We start from the raw sequence: 12,893 nt of genomic DNA, 5'->3' as shown, positions 1-12,893 counted from the left end.
TGTGAGAACAAAGTATAATAGGACTGGAAACTGCTAGATCAACTCGAAGGGAAGTTCTTAGGTGGACGGGGTTGTCTGACACTAACAGCTACTGAAGAAAATTGGATTTTTTGTACTGACCGTAAAATCCTTTTCTCGTAGTAGGCATTGGGGGACACAGCACCATGGGTATATGCCCAGCTGCCACTAGGAGGCTGACACTAGAAACAAAAAAAAAAAAAAAAAAGTGTTGGCTCCACCCAGATGGGCTATACCCCTCTGCCAGAGCCGAGAGAGATCAGTTGGTACAAAAGCAGTAGGAACGCCACACTGAACCAAAAACTGAGAAGCCAACAAGTCTAAACGGGGGAAACCCGACAACCAAACTAGGCAAAAGCCGAAACTGCAAACAAGAAGAAACTCAAGAAGGGAGGGATCTGTGTCCCCCAATGCCTTCTACGAGAAAAGAATTTTACGGTGAGTACAAAAAATCCAATTTTCTCGTGCATTGGGGGACACAGCACCATGGGATGTCCCAAAGCAGTCCCCGAGGGTGGGAAGAAAAAAGCGCCATGCAACCAATGTAAAGCACAGCCACTTGCAGAACCTTGCGTCCCAGACTGGCATCAGAAGAAGCCAAGGAATGAATATGGTAGAACTTAGAAAAAGTGTGAACCGGCGCCCAGGCAGACCTGGGAAGCTGAAGCCTGATGACGCACCGCCCAAGAAGCCCCAACCGCCCTAGTCGAATGTGCGGTCAACCTGGAAGGGGAAGCACGCCCCTTCACGACATAGGCCTCCTTGACGGCCGACCGAACCCAGCGAGAAATGGTGGCCTTGGAGGCAGGGAAACCTTTATGAGGGCCCGCTGGGACCACAAAGAGAGTCCGAACGACGGAAGGGTTCCGTGAGGCGAAGATACAGGCGAAGGGCCCGTACCACATCCAGGCAATGGAGGGACTTCTCCCGTGAGTGAGAAGGATTGGGGCAGAAGGAAGGAAGGACAATCTCCTCATTAATATGAAATGAGGAAACCACCTTCGGGAGAAAGGAGGGAACAGGACGCAAAACCACCTTGTCCTGATGAAACACCAGGAAAGGGGAACGGCAAGAAAGCGCCGCAAGTTCGGAAACCAGGCAGATGGAGGTGACAGCCACGAGGAAGGCAACCTTAAACGAGACAAAAGACAGAGAGATCTCCGCCAAGGGCTCGAAGGGCGATGACTGAACGACGTCCAGAACGAGATTCAAGTCGCACGGCTCCACTGGGAAGCGGAAGGGAGGGGCTCGGGAAGTAACTCCCTGGAGAAAAGTCCTAACCTGGGGCCGAGAAGCCACAGGCCGCTGGAAAAGGACAGAGAGGGCCGAAATCTGACCCTTGAGAGAAGCCAGGCGAAGACCCTTATCAAATCCGGCTTGAAGGAAGGCCAGAATGTTAGGGACAGAAAACCGGAGAGGGCGAAATCGACCAGATTCGCACCAGGCAAAATACGCTCTCCAGGTCCAATAGTAAATGTGGGCCGACTGGGGCTTGCGAGCGTGAAGCATCATCCAGATGACAGAGTCAGAGAGACCACGGGACTTCAGGACCGCGGTCTCAACAGCCACGCCGTCAAACGAAGCTGAGGTAAACTCGGGTGGAACAGAGGGCCCTGGGAAAGGAGATCGTGGCGCAGAGGAAGCCGCCACGGGACGTCGGCGAGCAGAAACACCAGATCCGCGTACCACGCCCTGCGGGGCCAATTCGGAGCCACCAGGATCGCCGGGACCTGGGCCGCCTTGAGACGCTTGAGGAAGGAGAGGAATGGGGGGAAAAAGATACAGAAGGTCGAACTGAGACCAAGGCAGAACTAGGGCGTTGAGAGCCTGAGGGTCCCTGGACCGCGCAACATAGCACAGGAGCTTGCGGTTGAGGCGCGACGAGATCCACGTCCGGAGTTGCCCAACGGTGGCAAAGTTGGAGGAACACCTCTGTGTGAAGAGACCATTCGCCCAGGTCGACCAGCTGACGACTGCGAAAGTCTGCCGCCCAATTGTCGACCCCGGGAACGTGCACGGCGGAGAGGACCGGAACGTGCTTCTCCGCCCACCGCAGGATACGGGAGGCTTCCTGTGGGGCCATCACACTCCTGGTGCCCCCCTTGGTGGTTCAGATAGGCCACCGCGGTGGAATTGTCTGTCCGGAGACCGCGGAGACGGGGAGTCCAGTGAGACAGCGCCAGGAAAATGAGTTCCAGGACGTTGATCTGCAGGGAGGACTTCTGAACAGACCACAGACCCTGGACAGTGAGGGACCCGAAGACCGCCCCCCCAACCCGTGAGGCTGGCATCTGTGGTGATCACCCGCGGGGGGAGGAAGGACCGGCCCAGGGACACCGTCTGAGGGTTCAGCCACCAGGAGAGATCCTGGCAAAGCTCGGGAGGGAGGCGGATCCGGCGATCGACGCCTGCCGGAGACTTGTCCCGGACATCCTGGACAGGATGAACAGATGAAGGTCCCGGGAGTGAAATTGGGAATAGGTAATGGCCTCGAAGGAGGCCACCATCCTGCCCAGGACGCGCATACACATCCTGATGGTTAAGGGAGACAGGTCGCGGAGACGAGCCACCCCCGCCTGAAGAGAGGCAATCTTCTCTGGGGGAAGGAACACCCGCGCCCGAGGCGAGTATCGAAGATCATGCCCAGAAAAGGCATCCTCCGGCATGGGACGAGAGAGGACTTGGGAGTGGTTGATGAGCCACCCGAATTGGGTCAGAGCCGAGAGGGTGATGTGTAGGCTGGACAGGTTGTCCTCCAAGGACTGAGCCCGGATCAGAAGGTCGTCCAGGTAAGGCACCAATGCGATCCCCCTGGCACGGAGAAGTGCCACAAGAGGCACCAGCACCTTTGTGAAAACCCTCGGGGAAGAGGCCAGGCCGAAGGGCAGGGCGACGAACTGAAAATGAAGAGAACCCACCACGAAGCGAAGGAACCTTTGATGGGAGTGGGCAATGGGGACATTGAGATAAGCGTCCTGAATGTCTATGGACGACAAAAACTTGTCGTCCTCCAAGGAGGCGATCACCGACCTGAGGGACTCCATGCGAAAATGACGGACTCGGATGAAGTGATTGAGCGCCTTCAGGTCCAAGATTGGGCGGAGCGAACCGTCCTTCTTGGGAACCGTGAACAGGTTCGAGTAGAAACCCTGAAAGCGTTCTGAGTCCGGGAACAATGACGCGAGAGAGCGAAAGGAACGAATGGCCCGAAAAAACTCGTCTGCCCTGGCGGGGGACTTGGGGGGGCGAAGTCAGGAAGAACCGCCCCGACGGAAGACCGTAAAATTTGATGTTTTATCCGGAGGAGACTACCTCCAGAACCCAAGCGTCCTCTACGCTTGCTTGCCAGATATCCTGAAAGGCGAGCAAGCGTGGACTGGGGCCGAGCAGGTTTGGGCTTGGCCTTAAAGGAAGGCCTAGTGGACTTCTTGTCTGGTCGGGCGGAGGGGGCCCGAAAGGAACGAAAATTCTGCGTCCGCGAGGACAACCCAGAAAAGCGACGGCAGCGAGGCTGGTTTTGGGGAAGAAGGGAACTCTTACCGCCAGTGGCCTCAGAGATGAGCTCCTCCAAACGTTTCCCAAAAAGCTTCCCACCGAGGAAGGGAAGGGAGATGACAGCCTTCTTGGAGGCGGAGTCCACCGCCCAAGAAGGAAGCCAGATGGTGCGGCGTATGGCCACAGATTCAGCGGCCGCACGGCCGGAGCGGCGAGCTGATTCCATAGAGGCATCACAAAGAAACTTGGACGCCTCGTAGATCTGAGAGGCAAGCACAGCCAGTTCCCCTTGGACAGAGTCTGGAGGTAAGGCTCGGATAAGCTGTTTGGCTCAGACCACGCAGGCTTTGGCCACCCAGGAAGTGGCAAAAGCAGGATGGATGGCGGATGGAGGGGGGCTACAGGGCCCCCTCAATGGATCTGGATCCCTACTCACCTTCCGATGTCTTCAGGCGCAGCAGTGACAGACTTAACACGGGAACCGTGGGACTACCGGAATTCCACTGCGGAAGCAGTTTTAACTGGGGACTGGGTGGCTGCCAGGTACCTGAGTACGCGCCCGCAGGGGGGGGCAACTAAAGTGGAACACGATGGAGCCACCCCTGCAGCAGGCCGAAACCTGCAGAGAAAAAAAAGTGAAGAAAAATAAAAAAGTAGCAGGATGACCTGTGAAAAAAGATAGCAGGTCATGTCTGCCTCCTACGGACAACTAGAACAAGACTGATCTCTCTCGGCTCTGGCAGAGGGGTATAACCCATCTGGGTGGAGCCAACACTTTTTTTTGTTTCTAGTGTCAGCCTCCTAGTGGCAGCTGGGCATATACCCATGGTGCTGTGTCCCCCAATGCCATGCACGAGAAACCAGAAATCACACTTTTCCTCAACCCTTATATATACACACACACTTACTGTTCTTTCTCATTATCTTCCCATGCTGACAGTATCCTCTGCACAAGCTGGCATTTCTGTAGAAGCTGTTATTGATAGATAGAATTAATATCTGATAATCAATATGCACAAATTTCATTCAATGCATGACAAAAACAATCTGCATCAGAACTTTACTCCCCTTACCTCAAAATGCCCCAATAAGGCATATGTCCGGGTACATAAACTTTTTAAAATTAAACTCTAGACAATCTGCCATAAGTCATAAAATTGAGGAATTGGTTAAATGGAGTAGAGAGCTCTCAGTATGATGCACAGAGTTCATGAAGCCTGTCGAGTAAGAAATGCGTTGGTAACCTATTTCAGATTAAGTCAAAGACCTATATATACTGGCCAAAGGACCTCGGAAACTAGGAACAGATTTTAAGAATCAATAGTATATTAAAAGAGCCAAGTAAGTCAATTTTACTAATTATAATAAATTGCCGCAATAATGAAATACATTACTCCCACCTCTGCAAATACAGGTAAAAGTAGCCTGGTGAAGGGACTGCTGATGTCCCAAAAGCTCGCTATGTAACCTCATTGCTTCTATTTTTGTTAGCCATTAAAAGGTATCAAACCTGCAATACTAAAAAGGTTTATATGTATTTTTTTAACACGCTTACATATTTGACAAGCAAGTTCTCCTGCTCATTGCTCTCGTTGGTATCTTCAATCGAATTTGAATTCAAAATTGTGGTGATGCACGCCTCAACTTGAGAGTGTAAAAAATTGTTGTACATGTACTTGAAGTACAAATTCTGAAAAAAACGAAACAAAAAAAAAAAAAAAGTGAAATAAACACCTGTCTGATTTCCCTATGTGAAATAATTTCCCCGGCCCAACCTGACACCGTAGTAGGAGTAACTTACCAGCATGGTGTTGACTGCATCTAGCTCGATCAGCTCCTGGTTTAGAGCCCTGTTGTTTGCATTAACTGCACTGGAAAGCAATTTCACCACATGGAGGCGAGTGTTCCCTAAGGGTGGATCAAGGACACCCCAAGTTGTCTGCAAGCTTTCTTTCTGAAGAACGAAAAAATGATGAAAGCTGACATAGGTGACCTTGTTTTCTGTGTCGTAAAGAAAATGGGCATAAGGCTTCACATTCTGTCAAGTGGTTTTGAAACTTCAACATGCTGGGGGTAACAGTTGCTCAACAACCGGGGACCACTGGTCTAAAACCACTTACAGATTTGGCACAAAAGTAACTAAAAAGTACACTGCTCAAAAAAATTAAGGGAACACTTAAACAACACAATGTAACTCCAAGTCAATCACACTTCTGTGAAATCAAACTGTCCACTTAGGAAGCAACACTGAGTGACAATCAATTTCACATGCTGTTGTGCAAATGGGATAGACAACAGGTGGAAATTATAGGCAATTAGCAAGACACCCCCCAATAAAGGAGTGGTTCTGCAGGTGGTTACCACAGACCACTTCTCAGTTCCTATGCTTCCTGGCTGATGTTTTGGTCACTTTTGAATGCTGGCGGTGCTTTCACTCTAGTGGTAGCATGAGACGGAGTCTACAACCCACACAAGTGGCTCAGGTAGTGCAGCTTATCCAGGATGGCACATCATTGCGAGCTGTGGCAAGAAGGTTTGCTGTGTCTGTCAGCGTAGTGTCCAGAGCATGGAGGCGCTACCAGGAGACAGGCCAATACATCAGGAGACGTGGAGGAGGCCGTAGGAGGGCAACAACCCAGCAGCAGGACCGCTACCTCCGCCTTTGTGCAAGGAGGAACAGGAGGAGCACTGCCAGAGCCCTGCAAAATGACCTCCAGCAGGCCACAAATGTGCATGTGTCTGCTCAAACGGTCAGAAACAGACTCCATGAGGGTGATATGAGGGCCCGACGTCCACAGGTGGGGGTTGTGCTTACAGCCCAACACCGTGCAGGACGTTTGGCATTTGCCAGAGAACACCAAGATTGGCAAATTCACCACTGGCGCCCTGTGCTCTTCACAGATGAAAGCAGGTTCACACTGAGCACATGTGACAGACATGACAGAGTCTGGAGACGCCGTGGAGAACGTTCTGCTGCCTGCAACATCCTCCAGCATGACCGGTTTGGCATTGGGTCAGTAATGGTGTGGGGTGGCATTTCTTTGGAGGGCCGCACAGCCCTCCATGTGCTCGCCAGAGGTAGCCTGACTGCCATTAGGTACCGAGATGAGATCCTCAGACCCCTTGTGAGACCATATGCTGGTGCGGTTGGCCCTGGGTTCCTCCTAATGCAAGACAATGCTAGACCTCATGTGGCTGAAGTGTGTCAGCAGTTCCTGCAAGACGAAGGCATTGATGCTATGGACTGGCACGCCCGTTCCCCAGACCTGAATCCAATTGAGCACATCTGGGACATCATGTCTTGCTCTATCCACCAACGTCACGTTGACCACAGACTGTCCAGGAGTTGGCAGATGCTTTAGTCCAGGTCTGGGAGGAGATCCCTCAGGAGACCGTCCGCCACCTCATCAGGAGAATACACAGGCGTTGTAGGGAGGTCATACAGGCACGTGGAGGCCACACACACTACTGAGCCTTATTTTGACTTGTTTTAAGGACATTACATCAAAGTTGGATCAGCCTGTAGTGTGTTTTCCACATTAATTTTGAGTGTGACTCCAAATCCAGACCTCCATGGGTTGAAAAATTTGATTTCCATTTTTTTATTTTTGTGTGATTTTGTTGTCAGCACATTCAACTATGTAAAGAACAAAGTATTTCAGAAGAATATTTAATTAATTCTGATCTAGGATGTGTTAATTTTTGTGTTTCCTTTATTTTTTTGAGCAGTGTATATATATATATAAAATATGCAAAATTATATCAATTCTATTACACTTTTAATACTTCCAAGGGATCACAGGACAGTAAGGCCTCATATGTACGCGGCTGTAGCTTCAGTCCACATCCGATCTGCAATTATTGCGGATCGAATGCTGCCCAAATCATTTCAACGAGGCCACAAAAGGTGTGGACAGCAAACCGTGTCTGCATCCACATGTCCATTCTGCAGCCCAGCAAAACAAACAAACAAACAAAATAAACTAACATTTACGGCCGTGTACATGAGCCCTAACTGCTCACGATGAAAACTGGTCAATTATACAATGTAATCCTAAGGCAAGGGCTACACGACGACACTGGTCGCGTCCAGGATTGCAGAGTAGCGGTGATCCCATAGAAATGAATGGGATTGCGGCGGCAGTCGCAAAAATTCAGCCATGTTGGATTTCTTGCGACTGTCGCGGCGATCCCATTAATTTCTCCTCAAGACTCCTATTTAACTTTATTGCTACAGCAAGTATACTTGGTATGGGCCTTGATCCCATCATACATTCTCTCAGTCGCTCACTTTGAATGCCATTGAGGGTCACAGTGGAGAGGACAGGTTTCCCTTATCTCCACCATTAGGGCTCGTGAAAAAGAACTTATTCCGTGTCCGTTACGTTTTTCTTGTGGACCGTATGCAGAACCATTCATTTCAATGGGTCCGCAAAAAAAAAAAAAATGTTACTCCGTGTGGTGCATTCCGTTTCCGTATGTCTGTTCCGCCAAAAAAATAGAACATGTCCTTTAGTTTTCCGCATAATGGACAAGAATAGGACTGTTCTATTAGGGTACAGCTGTTCCGTAAAATATGAAGTGCACACAGCCATTGTCCAGCTCCTCATCACACAAACACACTCGCTGTTCCTGCAGAATTGGTATCTATGTATCTGCAGGATCAGACTACACATTAGATTTAAAATATACTTAGAACCTATAATTTTATTACACTGATCCTCTATCAAGGGGAAAAATATACAAGAGTTCAATAATAATTAGTCTGTAAGCAGCACTTACCTTAGGAGGGTCAATGAGGAGCTGATGAAAGTCTTTTAAACTCTGCTTGATGGCCAACAAGGTGCCTAAGCTGGCCTGGGTACTGGAAGAGTCTATACTAGGAGGATTAATCTCCAATTGACCCTCTAAATTACAGTAGAAAGCATTCAGCCCTCCGAGTTCAGCTCTACAAGAGATAACACATTCACATGAAATACAGTGCATGGAGAGATTTTACTGACACATGGCTATAGTATTAGGGCCTTTACACGGAAAAACTAACTTTAGCCTTTAAGGAGGTGAGAATTCTCCAACAGAATTTCTAGATTAATATCTCTGCTTGCTGCCATTCAATAGGAACCTTCATTATTTACATTTGATACATAGAACCTGCCCTGGTCAAGTAATGTTATCTGAGCTGGGTGTACACAATGACTGCAAGCAGAGGTGTGGAAAAATGTAAGGAATTGATACAGAAACTCTGGAAAACTAACTGTGCAGAATACAAAAAATACTTAGAAAAAAAAAAGTCTCTGACACCCATAATTTTGCCATCTACAGAGATCTATTTCAGACATTGTTTCATATTGGTGCAGTTCTGGGGTACATATGACTTTTTGATCAATTTGTATTCAAGGTGTGAGGTGACCAAAGGTTTGATTATTTTATTTTTTTCTAATTACAGTGTTTTCTATACAGGTTAAAGAGGACCTTTCATGGCTTTGTATTAATTGCGATAAATACCTTTACAGCTGACGCTGCCACCCTGCCTGATTTTTTAAAATATCGCTCCTGTGCCCCCCTTCCTCGTAGTTTTCGCTCTCAGTATGCCAATACTGAGCATCGGTACAGGGAGGAGGAGACGCCAGGGTTTCTCAATGAGCGTCTCCTTCTCCCTGGCTGTAGCGCGATCCAATCACAGCTGAGAGAGTCACAGTCAGGGAGAAGGTGAGCTGTTTTTTTTCTCCCTGGCTGTGACGCTCTCCCCTGTGATTGGATCGTGGCACAGGGAGAAGGAGATGCCTATTGAGAAACCCTGGCGTCTCCTCCTCCTTGTTCCAATGCTCAGTATTAGCATACTGTGCGGGAAAACTATGAGGGGGCGCAGGAGCGATATTTAAAAAAATAATAAAAAAAATCAGGCAGGGTGGCAGATAAAGGTATTTATCACAATTAATACAAAGCCATGAAAGGTCCTCTTTAACCTGTATAGAAAACACTGTAATTAGAAAAAAATAAAAAAATAAAACCTTTGGTCACCTCACACCTTGAATACAAATTGATCAAAAAGTCATATGTACCCCAGAACTGCACCAATATGAAACAATGTCTGAAATAGATCTCTGTAGATGGCAAAATTCTGGGTGTCAAAGAGACTTTTTTTTTTCTAAGTATTTTTTGTATACTGCACAGCTAGTTTTTAAAAAAAATATATAAAAAAAAAATAAAAAAAATCAGGCATGGTGGCAGCATGCAATTAATACAAAACCATGAAAGGTCCTCTTTAAATACTGTACTTATACAAACATGGACAGAACTGTTATTTCAGTTACCATTGTGGATTTTTCTCTCTTTAATGGAAGGGCACCAACAATTTTGTCCACATTTGAACGTTTTCAGATGCAACGATACCAATACATATTTTTGTTTATTTTATTGTAAAATTGGGAAAGCAGGCGATTTGAATTTGTTAAAAAAAATTATAAATTTTACATGTGATCGTTGGATTGTTTATATCAGGCATGCTCAACCTGCGGCTCTCCAGCTGTTGCAAAACTACAACTCCCAGCATGCCCAGACAGCCTAGCAATAAGCCTACAACAGGGCATGGTGGGAGTTGTAGTTTTACAACACTTGGAGGGCCGTAAGTTGAGCATGCCTGGTTTATACTATATACCAGGGATGGTCAACCGCAGCTCTTCCAGACTGCAAAACATTCCCAGACTGCCTAGCAATCAGCTTACAGCACGGTGGGAGTTGTAGTTTCACAACTACTGGAGAGCCACAGGTTGGCCATCCATGCCATATACACTGTACTATTTTAGTATTGTTATGGTGATTCTGATTCTGGGTGCCCTAGGCTGCCATGACAAGTGATTGACATCACGCATTGGGAGGAGGGCAGAAACCCCCTCCCTCTGACTAATTGATCATATGCAACAGTCACTACTGACTAACGGATTAAGTGTGTGATCAGAGTCATCACCGATCACGCACACTGTGTATTGATGGCGGCTGTGTTCTACAGCAGTCACTAGCTGCCTTGGTACAAGCTCTGGTTCCTGTGCAGGTGTCATATTTAAACTAGTGACATCCATGGAGGATTTTGCTAAGGGGTTAATCAGCATGAATAAGTCTGTTTTTCACTTTTTTAATAGCAGAAAGTGCAACTAAAGTTTTTATTTTTATTTTTTTCTGTCCCCATTCCGTAATGGTTATAAAGAGTTATGTAGCTTATAGTTTTTTATTTTACATTTGAGCACCTGATAAGTTTATACAAGAACTCTCGGGGTCATTTAAACATTACATTTTTTTTTTTTTATATTATTGCCGATTTCTCCTGTAACTGGGGCCATCATATAGCTCCAATTACAGGAGGAATAGAGCCCCCAGAGACATTGTAAAAGGCAGTTCAGCCTCACTGCAGAGCTAATCTGGTGTACTAAGACGCAGCAGCCCATGCAGTTACTCAGCAACCAGACGATCACTAGGGCAGCAGCAGGAGGAGGAAGTGGCATTGTTTTCTCATTGGTATACAATGATTGAGAAGACAGGTATGGGGAAAAATAAAACCTGCTGTCACTCCTGAAGCTGCTAACTCTGCAAGGACATTCAGGAAGACCCTCAAGTGCGAACTGTCCGGAGTGTTACAGTCAACGGGCGGTCTGGGCATTTCCTATGGGCATTTCTTAACACCTTCCTGATACGGCGACCTTTGGTCTTTGCATTTCCTATACTCCCCATCTTCATCAGAGCCATAGGTTTTTTATTTTTCTGTCCACATAGCCGTATGAGGACTTGTTTTTTGCGGAGCAATTTGTACTTTCTAATGCCACCGTTTAATGTTGCATATGATGTAGTGGGAAGCTAGAAAAAAATATATATATCAAAAGTGTTAGCATTGGGAAAAAAAATAAATGCAATTTCGCCAGTTTTTTTTTTTTTTTTGTCTCTATGACGTTCCCTATGCGGTAAAACTGACCTGTTCCCTTCATTCTCTGGGTGAGTAGGATTACAGCAATAAGACAGGTATATAGTTTTTCTTGTGTTTCAATACTGATCCCCAGAACGTTTTTATAGATACATCTACAGAGCTGTGTGAGGGCTCTTTTTTTTTGTAGTTTCTATTGATACCATTTAGGGGTGTGTATGACATTTTGACTACTTTATTATTTTTTAATTGTTTATTTTATTTTGGGGAAAAGTGATTTGAATTAGGTTTTAAATATTTTAAAAACTTTTTTCTAGGCCCGTAATATGCAATTGTATAAAGTAATGGAATTTTATCCCTTACAGAATACAAAGATCGCTACATCCCAATGCAGTGCTGCCACCTGCAGGCATGAATTTGAATATACCAGTAATAGGCCTAGAAGCCTAGTAAAAGCTCTGGCTTATTGCTGCAATGGAACGCCTTATCCAATCTCCGCCAGGGGAAGTTATTCCTGCCCGAAAGCGTGCACTTCCTATTTTTTTCTGTCTTTCAGACGGCACTCTCACATTTGACCACGGCATCGGAGCGGTTAAATGTCTGCGATCGGCATTCCATGTTTAAAAGCCACCATGTTTAAAAGCCACCATCTTTAAAGACCTGTCAGCCACCGAACATGTACAGGTTATTAAAGGGAACCTGTCACTGGGATTTTGTGTATAGAGCTGAGGACATGGGTTGCTAGATCGCCGCTAGCACATCCGCAATACCCATTCCCCATAGCTCTCTGTGCTTTTATTGTCTAAAAAAAATCGATTTGATACATATGCAAATTAATATAAAAGAGTCATATCTTACTTGTGTGACCAGAGAAGAGTCATATTTTTAAGCTCTGACTCGTCTCAGGTTAATTTGCATATGTATCGGTTTTTATACACAATAAAAGCACACAGAGCTATGGGGACTGGGTATTGCGGATGTGCTAGTGGCCATCTAGCAACCCATGTCCTCAGCTCTATACCCAAAATCCAGGTGACAGGTTCCCTTTAAGGCTCAGGGAGCGAGATGCACATGGCCGTTGCATTGTCCATCTATTATGTGGACAGGCATTCATGTAAATGGTTGCCATGTAATACTACAACTAGCTGGCTGCTGTATCTTTAAAGTTTAGACTACAAGACTTTAGACTACCAAAATATGACGCAGATGATGATAAGGCTTACCTTGGCCTTCGTGGTTCCAATAAAGTTAGAAGTACTTGGATACCATTAACAATCACAGACTCGTTATGATCTCCTTCAAACAAGTTGCTAAGAAGCTGCTTAATAGTCTCCTGCCTGTGTAAAGAAAGAAAAAGGCTTATGAAAAAAAGATGATGGACATGATCCTTAAGACTTCTAAAATTACCTAACACATTCTTACTGCACAGGCTGCTGACCTTGTATGTTAAGATGATCCATTTCAGCAT

At 46.6% G+C, this 12,893-nt stretch overlaps 1 protein-coding gene across 4 annotated transcripts in view; it reads right to left on the bottom strand.

Annotated features, from left to right (window-relative positions):
- Positions 1–12,893, bottom strand: part of PPP6R1 (protein phosphatase 6 regulatory subunit 1) — a 126,649-nt gene that overhangs the window by 58,980 nt on the left and 54,776 nt on the right. For all 4 annotated transcript variants that reach the window (XM_040432375.1, XM_040432395.1, XM_040432390.1 and 1 more), the window contains exons 7-11: positions 12,649–12,762; positions 8,296–8,461; positions 5,315–5,467; positions 5,069–5,203; positions 4,422–4,486 (exon numbers count right to left, since the gene is read on the bottom strand). In XM_040432375.1, the coding sequence (XP_040288309.1) occupies positions 4,422–4,486; positions 5,069–5,203; positions 5,315–5,467; positions 8,296–8,461; positions 12,649–12,762 (633 nt within the window). The remainder of the gene's footprint in view (positions 1–4,421; positions 4,487–5,068; positions 5,204–5,314; positions 5,468–8,295; positions 8,462–12,648; positions 12,763–12,893) is intronic.

This window comes from Bufo bufo, chromosome 1 (genome assembly GCF_905171765.1).
Source record: "Bufo bufo chromosome 1, aBufBuf1.1, whole genome shotgun sequence".
Taxonomy (NCBI): Eukaryota; Metazoa; Chordata; class Amphibia; order Anura; family Bufonidae; genus Bufo; species Bufo bufo.
The sequence above is the reverse complement of the archived record's forward strand: the minus strand, read 5'-3'. Positions and strand labels throughout refer to the sequence as shown.